The 24,436-nt window shown below is 42.6% G+C and overlaps 2 protein-coding genes across 2 annotated transcripts; both read right to left on the reverse strand.

Annotated features, from left to right (window-relative positions):
• On the reverse strand, positions 1-13,159 carry LOC120568025 (armadillo repeat-containing protein 1-like). The gene is made up of 7 exons (XM_039815198.1): positions 12,928-13,159; positions 9,815-10,011; positions 8,550-8,641; positions 6,895-7,084; positions 3,952-4,068; positions 3,109-3,183; positions 1-1,109 (listed from the first exon to the last, which is right to left on the reverse strand). The coding sequence occupies exons 2-7, from the start codon at positions 9,977-9,979 to the stop codon at positions 918-920; spliced, it is 831 nt and encodes a 276-aa protein (XP_039671132.1). The 5' UTR covers positions 9,980-10,011; positions 12,928-13,159; the 3' UTR covers positions 1-917.
• A 4,920-nt stretch (positions 13,160-18,079) lies between these two features.
• On the reverse strand, positions 18,080-20,120 carry LOC120567872 (tripartite motif-containing protein 16-like). Its single transcript, XM_039814966.1, has one exon. The coding sequence runs from the start codon at positions 20,075-20,077 to the stop codon at positions 18,440-18,442; it is 1,638 nt and encodes a 545-aa protein (XP_039670900.1). The 5' UTR covers positions 20,078-20,120; the 3' UTR covers positions 18,080-18,439.
• Positions 20,121-24,436: the final 4,316 nt, after the last annotated feature.

Here is a 24,436-nt window from a genome sequence, read left to right on the forward strand (position 1 = left end):
AAGTGTAATGAAGCATGATAATATTTGGAAACCTCCAACAGAAGAGTGTTGAGAGCCTATGATTGAAATAACAATAAATAATATAAAGCTGAAAGTGGATCAGAGGAACTGAAGGCACGTCAAACTGTGGAAGAAAAGTCAAATAAGAACAATAAAAAGGTAAGAGGACGAGACGGGACGTCCTGTTCAGTTCACACACACACACACACACACACACACACACACACACACACACACACACACACACACACACACACACACACACACACACACACACACACACACACACACACACACACACACACACACACAGCAGTTCACTTCCAGCCCGTTAAGACAACTTGGTTTGGAACAGAGAGACCCCGTTGAGACACGATGTTAGTCGTGAGTATTTATGGACCGTTTTCGCGTATCGCATCGCTCGGCAACCATGTGGTTTGTCTTTTGTGGCGTTGCCGTAGCTAGCTGTCAAAGACGGCGGCCGTTCGGCACGTGCGCAACTCACATGGTGTCTTGACGGACCGGTTTACAATGGCGTTAACAGTGGCGTGTTTCCATCATCCTGCTTTCGCTCTCACTGTTCCAAGAAGATGGTCTCATGTTTCTCGTCTCCAGAAGTAACGTTGAGTTCCTAAATGGGACAAATGTTTGTCGCAGGAGAGGTTTCCTTTTGAGAGGCAACCGTGTCCCCTTCTCTTTGATTTAATACCCTCAAATTAGTCAAAAGGTCCAGTTCTGGCCTCTTAAAAAACAATACTGTACCATTAAGGGAACATATTCAAAAGTGCAGTGGTAAGAACAGAAGAGTTCTTGTCTCGTACCTCCACGGTTGAGTGTGTGTAACAGACAGCGGTGAGATTTGGCAGCCGGGTAGGTTTAGGTTCTGAGACGAGGCGGGTTAGGGGTTTTTAAGCGAGTCACCAGTAAAAAGAGCGGGACAGGAAGTTGGTGGCGGTGCCCAGCCAGCTGCTCCCGTCCTGGCCCGATCCCACGCGGGTCACCGCCTTGTCGGGCTCCAGAGACGGACTCTCTTCCTCCGGCAGGTAGTCCGGCAGCGCCGCGTTCTGCTCCACCGTCACCGAACCGTCCGTCGCCAGCGGGATCAAAACCTGGAGACGACAACCACAGTTTAAACCAGGACTAGGGACTAGGAGGGACTAGGAGGGACTAGGGACTTCTAGACTACCAAAATATTAGCAGACGGAATGGATCAAATTCTGACAGTGAGATGAGTAGGGCTGTGCTCGATTGAAGAAATTGTAACGACTAATCGATTAGTTGATTTAATCGACAGATCTGTAAATCTGAGTTTCTCCACAAAGAGTCCTGCTAAAAGCACCACTTTAATTCTTGTGTTTACCAGAGATGTGCTCGTAGGTTTCTTGGAAATAAGTCATTCAGCATGAAAACAGCATCAGACATGACTAATGGAGTACAGAGATCTAAGCTGACTAAGACCAGAACCAGCGATTACTCCACTGATCCACTAAGAGGGAGCAGCCCTAGAAACAAGTCATCTCCCGGAGTATCACTGATTTCCTGACGTCTCTTTCTCTGTGGAGGTCTGAGGGAAAACCTCTTTTTGCACCATGAGCGTCACGTTACAGATGCAGAAGTCGTAATTTCACCTTTTGGCTGCTATGTTGAGTGTGGTTAAAAGCCTGGCACACTTCATCTGGGCCTGATCTAACAATATGTCTCTCAACGACAACAATATTAAAACAGTTTGTAGATTTTTACATGTCTCCACAATTCAAACCAACGGCCAGATGTTAGCGCAACATCACGGTGTTTTGGTCCATACAATTGTGAATTTTTTTGTCTGGTTTTGCTTCTGTGCAAAGTAGTTGTTGCCTAACGTATATAGAATTATGTATAATAATTTGGGATGTAACAATACACTCAAGTTAAGTCCCCGATCAGATTTTCTCAGGATGTTTTTAACAGAATGAGCTGCAGACATCTTCCTTTATTTCTATAAACTGTGCAAAACTTCTTAAAACAGCAGATGTTCAAATCCCACATCAGAAAAACTTAATGAACAGAGACAAGTCTCTTCAAATGAATCAGGGATGCACCGAATCCAGGATCGGGCTTCTGATCCAGCTGAATATTGGCCTTTTTGACGGGATTCTGGTTTCTGCTGAACCTTAAGATTTTTTTCCCGGCGAACCGAACCCTACGCTGTCACTACGCTGGTCGCATTCATGTGTTTACTGTGTTCATCGACTGAGGACGGGAGGAGGATTCAGCACAATCTCAACCTGTCTGCCTGTCTGTCTGCCTGTCTGTCTGCCTGTCTGCCTGTCTGCCTGTGTCCCTGAAAAGATTGCTGCAGCAGCGGGTCAGATAACACGGGCGCCAAAATAAAAATAGTTCAACCTCTACAGCACTTCGTGGCTATTGGCGGTGCTTCCTCTACTTCTCTGATTCTTGAAGAAGTCCTTTTTAAAGTTAAGTTATGTCGTGTTCTTTAAAATCATTTATCAGGACACCTAAAACGTGTCTGAAGAGCTTGTTTTATAATCTAGTGATAAAGCAGACGCTCTGAAACCAGTACGCATTTGAAGGATTTTTATGTTTTCTAGTTGTTTCCACTGATTACGAGGCCACGAAACAAGTGTAATGAAGCATGATAATATTTGGAAACCTCCGACTAAAGAGTGTTGAGAGCCCATGATTGAAATAACAATAAATAATATAAAGTTGAAAGTGGATCAGAGGAACTGAAGGCACGTCAAACTGTGGAAGAAAAGTCAAATAATAACAACAATAAAAGGTAAGAGGACGAGACGGGACGTCCTGTTCTTTGTTCACACACACACACACACACACACACACACACACACACACACACACACACACACACACACACACACACACACACACACACACACACACTTAAGACAACTTGGTTTGGAACAGACAGACCCTGTCGAGACGCTTGCACTACGCTGGTCACATTCAGTGGATTCAGGATTCAGCCCAACCCCAAAAATCTGGATTCGGTGCATCCCTAGTTTAAACCAGGACTAGGGACCAAGAAAAACAAGGGACATATGAAGAAAATATGTGTTAATAACTAGTGTTGTTACGTTACAGACTGACCTCGTCTCCGTTCTCTCCTTTCACCACCTGCTGCGCCGTCATCACGTTGGTGGACGCGATCGCAGACGCCAGAGCCTGAAAATCATCATCGTTAGGAGTCAGCGGTGGAAGAAGCAGGGCACAAGCACCAGAGCAGGGGGAATGAGAGGGAAAGCAGAGCAGGAGGAAAAGAGGTACAACGCAGGGGAATGAGAGGGGGAGAACACCAGAGCAGGGGAAGAGAGGAAACACCAGAGCAGGGGAATGAGAGGGGAAACACCAGAGCAGGGGAATGAGAGGAAACACCAGAGCAGGGGAATGAGAGGGGAGAACACCAGAGCAGGGGATGAGGGGGAACACCAGAGCAGGGGAACACCAGAGCAGGGGAATGAAGGGGGAACACCAGAGCAGGGGGAATGAGAGGGGAACACCAGAGCAGGAATGAGAGGGGAGAACACCAGAGCAGGGGGGAATGGGAAACACCAGAGCAGGGGAATGAGAGGGGAGAACACCAGAGCAGGGGGAATGAGGGGGAAACACCAGAGCAGGGGAATGAGAGGGGAAACACCAGAGCAGGGGGAATGAGAGGGGAAACACCAGAGCAGGGGGAATGAGAGGGGAAACACCAGAGCAGGGGAATGAGGGGGGGAACACCAGAGCAGGGGGAATGAGAGGGGGAACACCAGAGCAGGGGGAATGAGAGGGAAACAGGGGGATGAGAGGGGGAACACCAGGCAGGGGGGAATAGGAGAACGCAGAGCAGGGGAATAGGAGGAGCAGAGCAGGGGGAATGAGAGGGGGAGAAATCACAGAGAAATAAAGATTTCAACAGAGGCAACAGCAACACAACGTGAGCGGGCTCACCTCGGCCTTCAGGTCCGATCGGATTCGGACGATGCATCTCTTGACGGTCATCTGGAAGGTGAAGCTGATCACTCCTCGGATCTTCAGCAGGGCGTCTTCACACAGACTCCTCCGGCTCTGAGCCACAGGAACACAACATTATTACATATAGGATACATTATTACATATAGGATACATTATTACATATAGGATACATTATTACATATAGGATACATTATTACATATAGGATACATTATTACATATAGGATACATTATTACATATAGGATACATTATTACATATAGGATACATTATTACATATAGGATACATTATTACATATAGGATACATTATTACATATAGGATACATATGTAATATTACATATAAGATACATTATTACATATAGGATACATTAAATAACAGGATACATTATTACATATAGGATACATTATTACTATAGGATACATTATTACACATAGATATAGGATACATTACTATATAGGATACAATATATTACATATAGGATACATATTACATATAGGATACATTATTACATATAGGATACATTATTACATATAGGATACATTATTACTTATAGGATACATTATTACATATAGGGGACATTATTACATATAGGATACTATATAGGATACATTATTACATATAGGATACATTATTACTTATAGGATACATTATTATTACTTATAGGATACATTATTACATATAGGATACATTATTACATATAGGATAGCATTATTACATATAGGATACATTATTACATATAGGGGACATTATTACATATAGGATACTATATAGGATACATTATTACATATAGGATACATTATTACATAGGATACTATATAGGATACATTATTACTATATAGGATACATTATTACATATAGGATACATTATTACATATAGGATACATTATTACATATAGGATACTATATAGAATACATTATTACATATAGGATACATTATTACATATAGGATACTATATAGGATACATTATTACATATAGGATACATTATTACATATAGGATACTATATAGGATACATTATTACATATAGGATACATTATTACATATAGGATACATTATTACATATAGGATACATTATTACATATAGGATACATTATTACATATAGGATACATTATTACATATAGGATACTATATAGAATACATTATTACATATAGGATACATTATTACATATAGGATACTATATAGGATACATTATTACATATAGGATACATTATTACATATAGGATACTATATAGGATACATTATTACATATAGGATACTATATAGGATACATTATTACATATAGGATACTATATAGAATACATTATTACATATAGGATACATTATTACATATAGGATACTATATAGGATACATTATTACATATAGGATACATTATTACATATAGGATACTATATAGGATACATTATTACATATAGGATACATTATTACATATAGGATACATTATTACATATAGGATACATTATTACATATAGGGGACATTTATTACTTCAGTCTTCTTCATAACAGCGCTACTCAAAGGCCGCACAAAAGTCAATACAGACCCAAACATGTTCCTATTTCCATGTTGTGATTTGTTTAGTCACAGAGTGTACAAATACCAAGGTCACATGACACACAGCCATCTTCTATGTCACGATTGTGAGTTTCTGTTGTTCTGTTGTAGTTTTTCCTGTTTGATTTTGTAGTTTCTCTCCCTTGTTATGTCTTGTTTGACTTGGGCGGAGGGATATGCTCGCAGCACCTGAGAAGCCCCGTGTTGAGGAGCAGAGAGTAGCAGTGCTTCGCCCTTCTGAGAATGGATGGCTAAAACACAGGACTTTCACCCAGGAGAGCTGGGATCGAGTCCCGCGTGTGGTGTTTTTTAACCTTTTTTTTTTTTTTTAAGCCTTCCCCGATGTTTCTTTCCTAAACCCAACTGTTTATTGTTTTCCTAAGCATGTGACATTGGTCACCGTTGTGTTTTTGTCGTTTTTTTGTGTTACTAAAGCCTTTCCCAATGTTCTTTTCCTAAACCTGACGCTGGTCTTGCTATAGTACGGCCCGTTCTTGCGATACCACGCCATGCTGTACATACATCTGTACATATGCAGCGTAGACGTACACGTTGATAACTCAGAATGCGTACAGATAACACGCCACTTGGCTTTAGGAAAGTGGCGTGTATGTTTACGCGAAGTCATGATGTCATGTTGTGTTATTTCTACATGCTGTGACTATATACATTACAACATGGAAATAGGAAAATGTTGGTGTTATTGGGAGTAGTAGGCTAGATGGAGCTGGTTATACCAGGATCTGTGCTAAGCTAGGCTAGATGGAGCCGGTTACCTCCAGGATCTGTGCTAAGCTAGGCTAGATGGAGCCGGTTACCTCCAGGATCTGTGCTAAGCTAGGCTAGATGGAGCCGGTTACCTCCAGGATCTGTGCTAAGCTAGGCTAGATGGAGCCGGTTACCTCCAGGATCTGTGCTAAGCTAGGCTAGATGGAGCCGGTTACCTCCAGGATCTGTGCTAAGCTAGGCTAGATGGAGCCGGTTACCTCCAGGATCTGTGCTAAGCTAGGCCTGTCATTTCTTTCTCTTTTACCCTAATCGATATGTTTATTTTGGACCATTGCCTTTTTATTTTTTATTTACTTTTGAGTCTTCATTTTTTTCGTTGTTGAAAAACTTCATTTAGCCTGCGGGTGGGTGCATCAGACAGAGTTACCACACGCACGGAGAGGAGGAGGGTATGTATGGACTTATCTAACTCTGGGGGATACGCTGAATAAGACAAAGTCCCAATAAGTCGGCATGTTCCTTTAAGGTGCCGATCTCTACCGGTTCTCCTTCCATTTGTTTTATTTCTCAGCCTGTAGCTGATGAATGAATGAATGAATGAATGAATGAATGAATGTAATAATGATTTCACGGCTCACCGAGTCGTCCAGCCCCTGGATGTGCAGGATGACGGTCTTGGCCCTCTTGTTGCTGGAGCCCAGGAAGAACTGGGCTTTCCGCCGGCTGCTGACGGACGTCTCGGCCTGCTCGGCGCCGTCGCTGCCGAACGCCTGCAGCAGCTCGTAGATCTCCGACGCCAGCAGCTTCGTCTCCCCGGGAGTCGTCGACCTGGACCACAGAACAACACCAAACTATAAACTAGATAGATAGATAGACAGATAGATACTTTATTGGTCCCCAAGGGGAAATTCAAGGTCCCAGTAGCTCAAAGACACCACACACAACATACACATACATCACAAACAGGATGATAAAATGACAGCTCCATGAACTACATGAACAATATAAGAAAAGATACCAAATAAAAAAAATCCACATACAGTCTGCATGGTAAGGTGCTGTAGGAGAGGGGGTGTCATGGTAGTAGTGCAAATAAGTCCAAAAGTGCAAGGATAAAGTCTGGAGACCAGCATTAAATATGGATAATATAAAAGAATAAAGCAGTAAACAGTGGGCCAGTGGACAGTCAGGACTAGAGGTGGGAATCTTCACTGATCTCCAGATTCGATTATCATTATCATGTCATGTCAAAACATTCTGCAGTGCTCTAATACTAAATAACTTGGATACATAAAACTACAGCACTGAGCACATGGCACCTCCTGAATGTGCAAAAACATACCAGAATATGTAAATAGAAAGGTTGTTAGGCCTACATTCCATTATAAACAGAAATAATCGATTATGAGCCGGCCGATTATCGATGCTGCATCGTCCACGTCCACGAAGGGAGTGGTGGTGGTGGTATGTTGGGAACTATAAGCCAGTCTACTTTTACCTTCACTAACCCCCGAGCTACAGTGTATGATGGGATGTGCACACTGTACTCTTCTGTAGCAAAGGTCAGACACATCTGAGCATCTCAACACTGGCACTCATGTTGCATGTTCTGCATTTTTGCTTTTCTATCATCCAGAGAACAAAAGAAAGAAACAAACTAAAAGAAACACCAATTTGCCAATTTTTTGATTGAAAACTGCGCAACTAACAAGCAAAAATGTTCTTTAAGGAATGAATTCTGAAGTTTGTTTCTGTTTCCCAAACTGTCCCTGAGGACCTGAGACCAGATGTTTATCCTGTAGCCAACCTTTCTGGGAAACCTTGATAGACATTAAGCACTAGCATTATTTCTGTGCATGAATTAATCCATAAGGAATTTCTCAACACCAAACCCTACACTAGCCCCTGCGCCCCCTCTCCTTTTGCACATGGACTATGGACTGTCTGACTACCTCTCATCACTATGCACCTTATTAATGCACCTCAACAATGCACTATATATGATCATACTGCATTCTGTCTCAACTACTATATGGACTGTCTGATTTCTCAGAACTCTATGCACACTTTATTTGCTAATGCACTTTAATAATGGACTAACATGATCATACTACATTCTGTGTTTTATGTCTTTTTTAAGCACTGCTATGAAGAAAAAGCACTTTTCCTTACTCGTGCAATGACACACAAAGTAGAATCTAATCTAATCTAATCTAGTGACAGCTCTACTTCAGTTTCAGTTCCAACCTGACTGACATTGAGAAAGAGGACAAAAAGAACTGAGTGGACTCACTTCTGCATGACGTTCTGCAGGCTCAGCATCATCCCCAGCTCCCCCTTCAGCTTCTCCCGGTTGGCTCGGCATTCTGCCAGGTACCGGATCGCCTGGGAAACAACCGCCAATCACAGTTAGACACATGGCCGCTGTATGCTAAGCCGGGGGTTTTCCCTGCCTTTGTGAGGTTAAAGCCGCGTTCAGACAGCCTGCGTCGGCCGTCAGACAGTCCAGCAAGGAAGCCGGTCTTTCTATTCATGTTGAATGAGTGTTAACCCTTGTGTTATCTTCCTTTCGACCATGCAACTTTTTGTTTTTCTTGGTCAAAATTTTAAATGAAACTCTCTGCTTTCTCTAGACTTTCTTGCTTTCCCCCGATGTTTTTGTCCCTTTTTTCAACGCTCCTTTATCAATTATTTTCTTCAAATGCTATAAACTTTGGGCAGTGGTGGCCTAGTGGTTAAGAAGCGAGCTTGGGTCTGGGAGGTCGCCAATTCAATTAGGCCTCCTTACTCATGAAAATGTGACGTTTCTTCAATTTAAAAAAGCAATTTTCCCCAAAGATTTTGTTTCTCTTTGTAATCGTGTTGTGTCCCTTTGTGGTTTGCTTTTTTGTTGCTTTTTGTCCCTTTAAACCAGGGCTGCACCAAATCCAGGATCGGGCTTCTGATTGGGGTGAATATTGGGCTTTTTGACGGGGTTGGGTTTCTGCTGAAATTTAAGATTTTTTTTCCACCGCTTGCACTCGGCGCGCTACGCTGGTCGCCTTAATGACGGCGCCGTTGGTTACGGGAAGGTGTTTACGTAGGTGGAGCGTTCAATGCAGCAGGCTGTGAGAAAGTGGACATGGAACTGGTGAGCAGAAAAAGTTGTTGTTCGGCAGTACTTTCAGTCAAAAGAAGGCCATTCAAGTCCAACTACATGTTCAATCTGGTCAATGCTGATTGGTCTGGTGGTGGCGAGGACCCTAAACTATACACAACATGGCCGCTGTTACAACATCTGGTCTGAAACATGTGAAAGAATACGAGTTGTGCACGAAGGAATCTCCAGACAGCAGCCAGAATGCAGCAACTTCAGGTACGGCAAAGGAAGGACAGTCCCTGTTTACTTCATTCATGTGTTTACTGGGTTCATGGACTGAGGATGGGAGGAGGAGTCAGCACCATCTCAACCAGCGGGTTCAGGGTTCAGCCAAAACCCCAAAAATCTGGGTTTGGTGCATCCCTACTTTAGATGTGCTACACTAACACACAGATGTTTTGCGTGTAACAGACACTCACCAGCAGGGCGGAGTAGACGACCTGAGGGTTGGGGTTGTCCAGGAACAGGATGAGTCCCGGCAGGCAGCCCTGGTCCTGTACGATGGCCCGGCGGTTCATGGGGTCAGCGGCCAGGTCCCGCAGCTGGTTGACCACGGCCAGGGCGTCCGGCTCCGCGCTCATCATGGCCGACAGTCACTCCCCCATGCAACGATTCACTGAGGACGGCAGCAACAACACAGTCACTCACACGGAACAAATACTAAATGATGTACAAGTTCATCCCAGACTCATAAAAGAACAAAATATGAACACTCATTTGTTCCTCTGTCAATATCTCTGCTGAATCAACACAGGAGGGCAAAGAAGGGACAGTTCCCCACTTTCATCTATATATTTATGGCTATTTAAGACCATGCTTGGAGGGCCCCCCTCATATTAATTAATTATCTATTTATGTTTTTAGTTTTTTGTCTTTAGGTTGTTGTGTTGTAAATGTTGGAGCTTGTATTGCAAGCCAAATTTCCGTGTCTATGGACAATAAAGTGCTCTCTATCTGCGCTCTCTTTTTTTCTTTTTCTTCTTTTTTTTTTTTTTCTCTCAAAAAAAAAAAAAAATTCAGTCAAAAAAGGTCAAAAGTGCCAAAAAAAAGGGTTGAAAGTGAGATTCGCTCCCCCATGCAAGAACCAACTGAGGACAACAGCAACAAAATATTCACTCGGATGGAACAAATACTTAAGGTGGAAATGAAGAAGAAAAAAAGCGTCAAAAAGGTATCATAAGTGTTAATAATACGCCCAAAAACCCTGTCGAAAAAGCAGCAGCGAAGCACAAAGAAATGGTGGAAAAAACACATTGAAAGAGACAACAAAAATACAAAAAAACAGCAGAAAAGTGGTGAAAAAAGCTCAGAAAGCATCAAAACACTGATCCACATTTTTCACTATTTTCTGGCGTTTGAGACTAAAGAACTCATCCATTCATCCAGAAAATAATCCACACATTAATCCAGGATGAACAGAAGTTAGTACAGCTCTTAGGTTACGTTGGTCTGGTTTGTGCTCTTATTTTTCCTGATTTATGACATTCAGCCTGAAATCTTTTTGTTGCCAGATTTGAAGAAGTTTATCTTGGTTTAGACTGGTTTATTTAGCCCAGTTTAGCCTGACTCATCCTGGTTTTGGTCCATTTTAGTCATGGTTGGCCTGGTTTGTCCTGGGTCTTTATGTGTGGATTTTGTCCTCCATACATACATAGTTTGGTTATTGGTATTAAGACATGAAAGAATGTAACCCTAACCCTTTAAGACCCTGACCCCAGATTATAAAGTATAAATCTGCAGCTTCAGTACTTATGTACAAAAGTCTGGAACCACTTTAATCAGAATACTGAAAGCAGCAGAACTGAGAACACTTTTATATCTGTTTATTTATCACAAGTTATATCATTATCACCGTATTTAAACATGTTATCGCATATGTTCCTCGTATCGTGCAGCCCTAGTAACTAAGTACTTTAAACAAACATGAACCTGATGCATTATTAGATATATCTGAGGGTTGCTTCTTGCTTGTACAATCTACAGAGAGAATCTCTTTTACACCGAGATACACTGGTGTTGGACCTCCCTAATCTTATTGATATCGGTGCATGCGCAAGTGCCCAAGTGTTTGTTAGTTCTCTTATCGCTCCCAGGACGCCACACGGCTCCGCCAACCCTCCATTAAAACATTAGGACTACATGTAGAAATTAATCTAGCTTTTCGTCAAAAAAAAAAAAAGGGGGCAAAAAGGCGTTGAAACTGTCAAACCAATGTGGCTGGGTCTGCTCAGTTGGTAGAGCAGGTGCACATATGTAGCAGTGGGCCGCGGGTTTGACTCCAACCTGTGGACCTCTTTCATGTCTTCAGCTGTCCTGTGAAAATAGTTATCCATGTTTTTTGCCCCTAACTAGGATTAGGCACTGGTTAGGTTTGGGTTAAGGTTAGGTGCCTTGAAGTCAACGGTTGCAGCGCTGCCTTGAAGTGAATTAGGCAATGGTTATGGTTATGGTTATGGTTAGGTGCCTTGGAGGCAGCGGTCGCAGCGCTGCCTGGAAGGAGCCGTTGGGGGCAAAAAACACCATTGAGCGTGAAAATAAAGGCCTAAAAATGCCCCCAAAAAATTATCTTTAAAACAAAGAAAGTGTCAAAATAAAAGTGTAAAAGAACAAACAAACAGTGTCAAAAAAGACATTGAAAGTGTCCAAAAAATGCTGCAAAAAAACGGCTGAAAAGCACCGGAAGTGTAAAAAAAACAAAACAACGCCAAAAGTGCAAAAAGAAATGGCTAGAATGCATCTAAAGTGTAAAAGAAAAATGACCACCTAAATCCACCTGACTGGATTAATCTTAATTAAACATGAACAATGTTTGTGTGAATTAGGGCTGCACGATGTATGGTTTCGACATATTCGGTAACGTAATCGCATCGGTTCAGGAAATCAGTGGCGATACTTGGCCCTGATTTGGCCCTGATTTGGCCCTGACTCCAGAATCTCTCAGAGAGCTGACACACCTGTAGCTTTTCCCTCTTCTGTCCAGATTTCTGACATCAAACACTGCCACACTGAACTCAAACCAAAAATCTGTCGATTTAGTGTTCATGTGCGTGATGTGACAGACGGCTGAGAAGATTTAAACATCCCATAATCAATACTGCATAGCTTACATCCATTTCAACATAATTCAATCTGCAGCATCATGTGGACCAACCCTTTTTCTCCACAAGCATTAAACTCAAACACAAAGCTGGCAGTGTCAACATTTATGACACTATTATTATTATTATTATTATTATTATTATTTTATATTGGTGGATGAAACATGCCGAATCCACCAGAACATTGTCGCATATATTAAAAGGTATTCAGAGATGTATTTAGGGCGTGTGGACATGTTCTGGTGAACAGAAACGCATTAAATCGTCAGATTTTAACATTAACTTTGGTGCGCCATAATACGACCGGAAGCGGGTGTTGTCACCCAGCCGGACCGGTTGTCAGACGGTGTTTTTCGGATTAAAACAGCTGTGTGAGCCGCCAGCTCTGGAGGAATGCTAATGCTAATTCTAATGCTAATGCTGACAGCGCTTACCTCAGACGGGCACTGCCGGCACCTTGCAGCGGGCTAACCGGCTAACGTTAGCGGTTAGCTGTCCGGTTAGCTTCCCCTTTATCAGTCTCACGTGACACTCTGAAGACGGACTGCGCTGATTTACGGGTTGATTTCTGCCACATTTAATAAGAAAACCTATTTCTGATGCTGATGACAGGGACAGTAAATAAACTGTGGCGATTCTTCCTGCTGAAGGCAACCAGGGCGGCCACGTGTCAACGTAAAGACCTGTGATTGGATGGCGAGCCGCCACCACACCCTGCTGACCAATCAGCGGCCGTGTTGGGAGAGTTAAAGGGCCAACGCCCTGCAGCTGCCATAGACAGTATGGCAGCTGCTGACAAAGTTTAAATGGCTCAGTAGGAGGTATGGAATGCCTTTTTGTTCAATATTATATTAATAAATAAATAAAATAAAAAATATGTAAAATAAAAAATATGTCTATAAATAAATGTGAATATAAATATATAAATGAGTCAATATAGTTTAATATTGTAATATAATAATTTTATTTTATTGCAGGAAAGTAGAAATACAAACATTTAAATCGGATTAGTCTGTTCATTAACACAATCAGTGTGTTTTATGTAAAAGAGAATAATGAATAATCTCCTTATTGATTATGATCAGGATAAACAGCTAAATGTGATTATAGGTTTCTTTACAAATGTCCCCAAAGAGAACAAAGTATGGAGGATAAAGGAGGTCTGGTGATTTCTCTCTTCAGGCCCATGCAGTGGAAGAGAAACAACAATCTTTGCCTCGTTTGTGGTAAGTCAAGTAACTACTGTCACAGTATCCACTGCTCAAGACACAACTTTATCAATGTACAACAGCAAACAAATAGCATTACTGCAGAAGTTACCTTTGATAATTAATGTTAATTTAATGTTAGCTGTCAGTCTCCTCTCCCCGTTTGTATTGACTGACATTCATGGTTGCTTGCCGTAAAAAACAATGTATGCATCAATGTATGTAATGTTATGTTCAGCGTATACAATGTTAGCTAACGGTTAGTCTATACCTGATGTTCCACTTCCGGGATTGCGCCGTTGCCGCCGGTAATTCCGCCAGATGTCCCTCTTTTCTGCTGGATGTCCGTCCCCTTCCTCTGTCTCTGTGTCGGGGTTCTAACCTCCGGTGGATTTGTGAGGACTATGGTTAACTGCTCCTCAGATCTCTGCAGGGTAAATCCAGACAGCTAGCTAGACTATCTGTCCAATCTGAGTTTTCTGTTGCACGCCTTAAACAACTTCTGAACGTATACATGTTCCACCAAAACCAGTTCCTTCCTGAGATTATTTTGCAGAGGCACCGTGGCTCCGTCCGGAGCTTAGCCCCGCCCAATACGATTGTGATTGGTTAAAAGAAATGCCAATAAACCAGAGCACAAGGGCGGACTGGCCATCTGGCATACTAGGCACTTTCCCGGTGCCTGGTATGACACTGACAGAGAAAGCGTCAGTGCCAGAGAGATTGACCCTAACGTTTGTAATGGGAAAAATTACAATTAAGCACAATTCCTTATATTTTTATGTTTTATTTCTACTTTAATTCTCTCACAAATGCTGAAAGAGTTCATCTCATTCCCACATGTAGATTCTGATTCTAACTAAGGCCGGTTACACACTGGAAGCGTTGCGCGAGCGTGTCAGCCGCGTGGCGTGTCCGTTTATATTTCGGCTCCCATGGTAACAGGTTAGAGCTTACACACTGCCGGCGTGAGACGCGTGCCTGCTAGAAATAGAACCAATGTCTATTTTTCACGCGAGACGCGAGTGTGTTGGAAGCGTTTCCAGGCAAAATAGAATAGGAAAATATGTTTATATGTCATTTAGACACAAATACATATTAATAAATGACATATTGATGTTTGAAAGTCTAGGTTTTGACATCAATGTAGATATAAATGTAATCAGGGTTCAAAATTAACTTTTTCTCCCACCAGCCAAATGGCGAATGAATGTTCAAATTTGACGAGCCACTCAATAGATTACCATTGTTTTTTCGACATATGAGTGAAGCAAATCTACCAGCCACTTACATATTTTACCAGCATTTGGCTAGTAGATGGTGCTAATTTTGAACCATGAATGTAATACAAAATTTCAGAGAAAAGATTTTCAAATATTGCACCTGTCATACAGAACAAAATATTCTGTAACATATTTTGCAGTCAATACTGCCGACGTTGTCTTGCTTTAATCAAATCAGTAGGCTATATATAAATGGTAGGATAGGCTACAGGGATATAAAGGGAGGAAAGCATGGGGGACAATATTAAGGGGGGAGGCCTGGTAGGATGGCATAACAACGTAGTGTGTGTTCTGAGTGACGGTCCAACATCAGAGAGGCTGTAGAGTCTCTTTACAGCTACACTAAGTTGTTCAGACAGCCCACTTACCCATTTTTCAGAGTTTGAATCTGTCGGCACTATGTCCCGAGATCAGCCCTCCCTGTACCTAGCAGCAGGAGCAGCGCCGCGTCAGACACGCTTCTGGTATGTAGGACACAAAAAAATCCACGCAGCTGACACGCAGCTGAGACGCAACAGAAACCCCACGCTCGCGAGACGCGTGCAGTGTGTAACCGGCCTAAGTGAGACGTCAAGTCTGGAACATAATGTGAGCACTGTCTGTCTGAACAGATAGGGGCTACAAGGTCACCTTAAAACCATCTCTAGTTTTCCCATGCCAGTTAAGATGTAACTGGGGGGTGAAAGTCGTACAGGGAGGAGGAGGTGAGATGGCTCCGAGATGTCTCTTGTATTTCTTGATTGTCTTCATGTATATCAGATTGCCTGTCAAAATTGTAGTGTCATAATTAGCCAAGTGTGTGTGTGCTGTCATTCTGAAGATGCATATAAGCCTGGTGTTCTGTTCACTCATTTGAGAGACTGACTCCACACTGGGCTGCAGCCTTTTGTGAAATCATGTTGCTCCTATATTTGCAAATATATATTTTTAATAAAATACAAAAACCCAACTTGGTTTTAGTCTCTCTTATTTGTTTCACTTTACTAAACTTTGAAAACCTTTACCCCTGCTGCAACAGGAAACTTCCATTACACGTTACATAAACTACACTACCCAGAGGGCACTACGTGACTTACCTCAGTTCGGAAAAGCTGTCTGATACCGTAACAGATTTTTCTGAAAACCTAGAAATTAAAAAGTGTGTCGAGTTTATAAGTCGTTATGTTAGCCTGGCTTCAGAAAGGTACTAAAAGAATGCATGTGCCAGAGCCAGACACATCAACAGAGGTACGATTCATGAGCTTCAAACGTTAACGTTAACGTTGATGTGAGCGGAACAGCTAGCGTTAATGAGGAGTCTGCAGCTACCAACCTTAACATTACCTTAGTCAATGACACCAATGTCAACAATAACGTGAGTAACGAAACACATGGATAGCCTGACTGTTGGTCAACGGACCAAATGATGTATTTTTGCTCCACAAACAGCTGGCTCGTTTTTAAAGATAACAAACTGGGCTGCAACACATGTAGAAGCATCCCGTCACTTGCTGGCCAGACAGAGAGATGACTGAAGCTGTCAAGAGAATCACATTACAATTCAGAGACAGTAATATTGTATTATAACTAATTACTCTCAAATGACAGTAGTAATCAATAATGTATTACATTTTGGATGTAACTTGCCCAACACTGATGAGGAGTATACCGTTTTATTGTATTAATAAATGGCATGTTTTTTTGAAGTATTTAATGTGTCAACTCTCACTGATTCTTGCTTACTGATTACATGGGGTTAAGTAGTAGTTTTAAGGAGTAGGAGTTAGTATACATATTCAGGGGAGCGCAAGGACTGGTTGTATTTGTGATCTTACGTGGTGGGCCGATCTGGGCCAAAATGCCGGGGCCGATTTTTGGTCCCAGTCTGTCCCTGCCAGAGCACGTATTTCTCCCATCCAGGAATGCTGTGTGGACTAGACAGACCTTCCTCTGCAGTGCTGTCTACAGTGAACCTGAAGTTAGAAGAGGCAAATATTAGTAACAAATTAACTAGAACCCTTTTAAAAAACGTGTCAAACATGGGAGTTTACTGGGCTTAGAATAAGGTCACAGTACAGCCGGAATAAACAAACGCAACTACATCAAATCAGTAAGTTAGTACAATTTCAGCCTAAAAACATGTTCTTAACTAAAACATGCAGACAGTGAGCCGAGCAGCTTTAACCTCCACTACATCACTGGTTATCAGGATGAAGGCGCCCTCTTGTGTCCTGCATCAGTTTTTACATTTCACTTGTTAACCTGCTGGGATGTTCACTGCAGGAAGACCTGTCCAAACTTTAAACAACATCAGTAAAGAGACATTTAAATAGATGGAATATCTCACTGTGTCAGCTTGTTCACATCAGTCACACCCTGTAACACTGGTGCTGCATTCAAGTCTCATTGAAAACATGGGAGAGAAGATTTACAGCTCTCAGGTTGTATATAGTATTTGGGAATGTGAGATTTGAGGCTAAATGCGTTCACTGAGTTTTTGAGTTCTTATAAAAAAATACTTGTAACCAAATGTAAAGAATCAACTACACAATACCGATCTATTGTCATATGTCATATGAGTGTCAGGACTTTTAAGCCTATGTAATAAATCATCTTTATTGACTCAGTTCACAAAGAAAATGTTGGTTGTAAAAAGTAACAAGTGATAGAAAACTCTGCTCATTTCTCTGTGATAAAGCTGTTTTAGTGAGAAAAGTAGAAAGGACCGAGACTGACTGACTCTAAACATGAACTCTGAACTTTGTGGTGTTTCAGGAGGAAAACTGCCTCAGTTATAATCTCATATCAGTTTCACATTTTCTCCATCAGCTTTGTATGAAACCCTGGAATCAAAACAAGAAGAAAATACTTTGTTAGTTAGTTTATTCATCATGTAAACCTTCAATTTGTTCACACATCCTATCAGTAAAGTCTGTTCTATGAAATGTATGTACAGATTCACTTCATCCACACAATCAGTTTATATAAATCTCAGATATGTTAAAGACAATAATGAATAATTTCCTTATTGATTATGTTCAGCATAAACAGATACATGTGATTATAGATTTCTTTACAAAGAGAACAAAGTATAGAGGATAAAGGAAATCTGGTGCTTTCTTCAGACCCATGATGTGGAAGAGAAACAACAACATACAAATACATCGATACAAATATTAATCAAACATTTAGAGAGCAAAGAAGTTTTCATTCTCAGTTCAGGTCAACAAACATCATCATGAGCAGTGATAGCCTCCGTGGCTAAACAGACACAGGAAGAAGCATCACCTAAAGAATCTCAAACATTTACACAACAACTAATGACAAGATGTCAAAGGACATCCCATAATGTTTGACTGACAGCTGATTTCTGTGCAGTGAAGAAATGCCACACCAATCAGCTCTCAGCAACAAACATGGAGACTGAATAAGTTGAAGAGTTAAAACACAGAGATTAACCCTTAAATGACTTCTGTCTATTTCAGTTTACAAAACTCAGCTGTGTGTCCATAATAAAGATAAAGTCCCGCATAGAGCGGCTGAGTGAATGTGGTCTGGACTCTGTGGAGGAGAGTCATGGTTTCAGAGACGCTGTAGAAGGACAGAATACCTGCACTGTGATCCAGGTACACTCCTACTCTGGAGGACACAGGACCTGAGATGGGAGTTTGGACATTGTTGTACCAAAATGAATGACTATTATTCTCACAATCAAATGCCCAAGATTTGTCATTTTCTCCAAATCCACAATCCTCCCCTGCTCTGCTGATATTCTTGTATGCGACTGCTACATGTACTCCTTCCCCTCTCCTCTCCACCTCCCAGTAACCACGTCCAGTCAGACCCTCTCTACTCAGGACCTGAGGCCATACAGTGAATCTGTCTGGGTGACTAGAATAAAGCTGATGTTGTCTCATATATGTTGCTTTCCTGTTCCCATCAGATAATAACAGATGTGTGTTTGCAGTGTTTGGATCCAGTGTGATGTCACGTGAATATTTTAAGAAGTCAGCTCTGGTTTTGGGCTCTGGTTGTGGCACTAAAACGTCCACCTCAGTCCCTGTCAGTGAGCAGTTTGTCCACTTCTCTCTCAGGACATCCTGTAGTTTATCTCTGACTTCTGACACGGCCGCTATCACGTCCTCAAAGCAGCTCAGAGGACGGACATCGATGCTGGATGCTGATTGGCTGAGTGGTGACGGTGAGGGGTAGTTATTTAGAAACTGGTTGTGATCCTCTGTGTGTGAGAGCTTCTTCAGCTCAGTGATCTCCTGCTCCAGCTTCTCCTGAAGGTCTTTGACTCGACTCACTTCTCTTTCCTGCTGGGATCTGACCTGCTGCTTCACATCAGAGCTTCTTTTCTCCATGAGACGGATTAGCTCAGTGAAGATCTTCTCGCTGTCCTCCACTGCTTTATCAGCAGAGAGATTCATGGCCTCCACCTGCTGTTGAAGCAGCTTCACATCTTTCTCTCTGTCCTGGATTCTCTGCTGGATCTTTAGTGGACTCCCCTTGAGCTTTTTCTGCCTCTCAGTCCTTTCTGCTGCAGCTGGAACTGTGTCGTGGCCTTTATGTTCATCCATTAAGCAGAGATAACAGATAAGCTGCTGATCAGTACGGCAGAAAATCTTCATCACCTCATCATGATGAGAGCAGATGTTCTCCTGGAGCTTCTTGGAGGGCTCCACCAGCTTGTGTTTCTTTAGTTGAGGAACATCATAATGAGGCTGGAGGTGTTTATCACAGTAAGACATCAGACACATCAAACAGGACTTGTGTGCTTTCAGTTTTCTCCCAGTGCAGAAATCACAGACCACATCTTCAGCTCCAGCATAGCAGTGATCAGCAGGAGCAGCTTGGAGTCCAGTCTTCTTCAGCTCCTCCACTAAATCTGCTAACATGGTGTTTTTCAGCAGGACAGGCCTCGGTGTGAACATCTGCCTGCACTGAGGACAGCTGTGGATGTTCTTATGATCCTCTCCATCCCAGTGGCTTTTAATACAGTTCATGCAGTAGTTGTGTCCACAGGGAGTAGTCACCGGCTCCTTCAATAGATCCAGACAGATGGAACAGGAGAAATTTTCCATGTCCAGGTGAAGTCCTTTCTGCGCCATTTCTGTTCTCAGTGACAACGCTCATCTGAGTCTCTCTTCCTGATATGTGACACTAGTCTGAGCTGTGTTCTGAACAGCAAGTCATTGTGCAGTGAACGGGCTATCAGATTTCACACTTTTTTCACACTTCAGTTACACTCACTGAAGGGAAGTAACAAGGAAATACATTATTACATGACTTCTCAATACTATACTATGACTTTTTTTAACACTATGACTTTTTTCAATACTATACTACTACTTTTAAACACGAACACAAACAAAAAACCTTGCCTTCTCTAAAAAAATAGTGCTTAACAAAACCATACATGTGTGGCACTGACCAGTAAACCTTGTGTATCTATACAAAGTTAAAGGCATACTATGCAACTTTACTCGCAAGCTGTATTTCCAATGAGTCAACCTGTAGGGGTACCAAAGCTGGAAAAGTTGCATAGTGTGACTTTAATGTGCGTGTTAAAATGTACAGGCTACCCCAACTTACCTAAGGTCCGCAACCTCCAACCACATACAAGTCTAAACACAAAACAACAGCTACAGGTCAACCGGCAAGGAGAGCAGAGGCCTGTACTACGAATCCAGATCAACCTGCCCTGGATTTCTTTCACTTACCCAGCTTCACCTACCCTAACAACCGCGGTCCTGCATAAACTGTGTGACGACGGTGGTCAACAACTATTTAAAGCAATTGAGGGCTTCCCAATCCAGCGGCACGCACGTTCACATAAGAGAGGCAGAGTTTGCACAGCGTGAACAATTGCAAACATCTACCAGAGCCACATATTTTACATAAGAAGAGCAAACTATAATTCTACATAAATATGAAGAACACAGACATGGTTTTGCAGGCAAAACGCAATACAGTCGCTGCTTCCTAAAACAGGAAGGAAAGCTAGCAAAAAAAAAATATCCGACGCTGTAGATGCGTGAATCACAACTCTTATCAATATCACTTCCCCATCAGTCAGGACCAAGATTTAACCATAATTACACTTGTCGCTGCAGCCTATTATTGCACTTGCAACCCTGGCAGTGGGAAGCGATCGTGAGAGCAAATAAAATATATAAAAACATAATTCAAAGACGAGTAACACGAGTAATAGTGATGTTTCCCGTGAACCTCCTGCTATGAGGCATGTATCGAAGAAATTAACCAATTTGGAATGAAGCTTTGTATTGGAGCTTGATTCGTTTTGAGATAATCACGTGACCAGTGACGTCCGAAGCTTTGTTTCACACACACCCACGTGACTGCTTCAAAGTTGAATTCAAAGGTTTAACAATAGTGCAGTAGGAGAGTCAACAGAGTCAGGAGAGTTAGAGTCAGAGAGTTAGAGGCAGAGAATGAATATAGAGAGATTATTATAGAGATTATTAAAGTGATTAGAGAGTTTATTGCAGGTAACTTTATAGCAAGAAGACAGTTCTTTGCAAGAGTAGAGACTTTATTGCAGATAAGTTTATAGCGAGTAGAGAGTTTATTTCAGGTAAATTCAGTAGTAGTAGTGTATAGCGTTGATAGAGTTTAGCGAGGATTAGACATGTAACCTGTTGCGAAGAGAGGCCGTTCAGAGATGTGGGAACACTTTGATTTAATTTCGCCCAACAAGGTTGGCAATAGGCTATGTTATTTTATTGCTTATATTAGGCTATGCGGCTCTCCATAATGCGAAAAAGTCTGCATTTAATTTAGCTACAACCTAAGTTATACTGTATCTTCATAATGAAATTGTTGGTGACTATAGGCAATAGGAACTTCTTAATATTCACATCTTTCATATAAATTCGGCCAAGTGCTAGTCTATTCTACCATTTGAGGTATAGGCTTGGTGTAGCCTATCGCATAAAATTGCATGAATATCCCGTATATTCCATCGCATTTTTTAAGAAAACGTGCCGCATAATCAAGGATTTTTGCCCGCAACAATCACAAAAAACCCCCGCATTTTTCTGGAAGGACTGATTAATACATTTGTTCATTTGTTGTATTGTCCATCCATCCATCCATCCATCTTCGTCCGCTTATCCGGTGTCGGGTCGCGGGGGGAGCAGCTCCAGCAGGGGACCCCAAACTTCCCTTTCCCGAGCAACATTAACCAGCTCCGACTGGGGGATCCCGAGGCGTTCCCAGGCCAGGTTGGAGATATAATCCCTCCACCTAGTCCTGGGTCTTCCCCAAGGCCTCCTCCCAGCTGGACGTGCCTGGAACACCTCCCTAGGGGAGGCCCCCAGGGGGCATCCTCACCAGATGCCCGAACCACCTCAACTGGCTCCTTTCGGCGGGCAAGGAGCAGTGGCTCTACTCCGAGCTCCTCACGGATGACTGAGCTTCTCCCCTATCTCTAAGGGGAGGCGCAGCCACCCTCCTGAGGAAACCCATTTCGGCCGCTTGTACCCTGGATCTGGTTCTTTCGGTCATGACCCAGCCTTCATGACCATAGGTGAGGGTAGGAACGAAAACTGACCGGTAGATCGAGAGCTTTGCCTTCTGGCTCAGCTCTCTTTTCGTCATAACGGTGCGATAGATGGAATGTAATACCGCACCCGCTGCGCCGATTCTCCGACCAATCTCCCGCTCCATTGTCCCCTCACTCGCGAACAAAACCCCAAGGTACTTGAACTCCTTCACTTGGGGTAAGGACTCATTCCCTACCTGGAGAAGGCACTCCATCGGTTTCCTGCTGAGAACCATGGCCTCCGATTTAGAGGTGCTGATCCTCATCCCAACCGCTTCACACTCGGCACTGTTCCAGACTTCCACGCAATGTTGAAGAGACGTGTCAACCAGGACAGCCCCTCCACACCCAGAGCCTTGAGCATTTCTGGACGGATCTCATCAATCCCCGGGGCTTTGCCATTGTGGAGTTGTTTGACTACATCAGTGACTTCCGCCCGGGAAATCGACGACAATCCCCCGTCATCCTCCAGCTCTGCCTCTAACATAGAGGGCGTATTAGTCGGATTCAGGAGTTCCTCAAAATGCTCCTTCCACCGCCCTATTACCTCCTCAGTTGAGGTCAACAGTGTCCCATCCTTACTGTACACAGCTTGGATGGTTCCCGCTTCCCCCTCCTGAGGTGGCGAACAGTTTTTCCAGAAGCACTTTGGTGCCGACCGAAAGTCCTTCTCCATGTCTTCTCCAAACTTCTCCCACACCCGCTGCTTTGCCTCTTTCACGGCAGAGGCTGCAGCCCCTTCGGCCCGCCGGTACCCTGCAACTGCCTCCGGAGTCCTCTGGGATAACATATCCCGGAAAGACTCCTTCTTCAGTCGGACGGCTTCCCTAACCACCGGTGTCCACCACGGTGTTCGTGGGTTACCGCCCCTTGAGGCACCTAAGACCCTAAGACCACAGCTCCTCGCCGCAGCTTCAGCAATGGAAACTTTGAACATTGTCCACTCTGGTTCAATGCCCCCAGCCTCCACAGGGATGCACGAAAAGCTTGTTGTATTGTAGGAAATAGAAAGGACAGGATTGATGAAGCACTTGGCCAAGAGCCCATTCAAGCCAATTTCCAATTTTTCCAAATTGAGATCGGCCACCAAAGCGCAGCAACCCGTTGATGCCGCCGTCGCTGCTACATCACCTGGATCGTTGGTCTGATTGGTTGAAGGACTATCCAATAGCCCCCAGAGGCATTTGAGCGGCATCCGTTGGTGACGCCCCCTTTGGAAATGGACTGTGAATGAAGCTTGCTCAGACCCATTCTCAGTTACAGCTGATTATATAAATATATTATATATATAGCACTTTTCTCTTTATTTCTCTTAAAATAATTTTTAATGACATATGGATAAATATGGAAGATTTAAAAAGGTCTTAAGAAAATCAAATCAAAGAAAGAAAAAGAAAATCAATACACATTAAGTTTGTATCAAGTATTCATTTTTTAATAATGCATTTACTGCCTTTTAATTGAAATAGAATATATGGTAATTTGTCCATGCTAGTATTGATTGTGTTATATGAATGTATTATATTTCAGTGTTGCATCAGCAGAGGGCAGCACAGACCACCCAATAAATCAGGGGTTCTCAAGCTTTTTTCAATAATGTTCCCCTAGGGGGACACATACCCCCATTTGAGAACCACTGCAAAAACGGATGTGTAAAGAGGAGCTTCTTCTTTTTTTAAATAGAAATAGCTGTTGTCTTCACACATAGGCTCAATCGGATATTACACAGACTTAAGCTAAAGAGCGTTTAATGTCTGCTCCAACTGATTCAGACATTTACGTTCTCACATGCAGCTCCTCTGCGTAATGTTAGAGACGTTGTGTTAAAGGGGCTCAGGAGTCACCTAGTTTTAGTATTTGGAGTTGTTTGAAGGCAACTTTTGATGTAGCTGGGGTGAGTAAT

Source organism: Perca fluviatilis, chromosome 11, assembly GCF_010015445.1.
Source record: "Perca fluviatilis chromosome 11, GENO_Pfluv_1.0, whole genome shotgun sequence".
Taxonomy (NCBI): Eukaryota; Metazoa; Chordata; class Actinopteri; order Perciformes; family Percidae; genus Perca; species Perca fluviatilis.

Coding starts and splice junctions, on each gene's coding strand:
- LOC120568025 (XM_039815198.1), bottom strand. CDS start 9,979: ATGATGAGCGCGGAGCCGGACGCCCTGGCCGTGGTCAACCAGCTGCGG. Junction 8,642..9,814: donor TCGTCTACTCCGCCCTGCTG/GTGAGTGTCTGT, acceptor GTTGTTTCCCAG/GCGATCCGGTACCTGGCAGA. Junction 3,184..3,951: donor GATCGGACCTGAAGGCCGAG/GTGAGCCCGCTC, acceptor GATGATTTTCAG/GCTCTGGCGTCTGCGATCGC.
- LOC120567872 (XM_039814966.1), bottom strand. CDS start 20,077: ATGGCGCAGAAAGGACTTCACCTGGACATGGAAAATTTCTCCTGTTCC.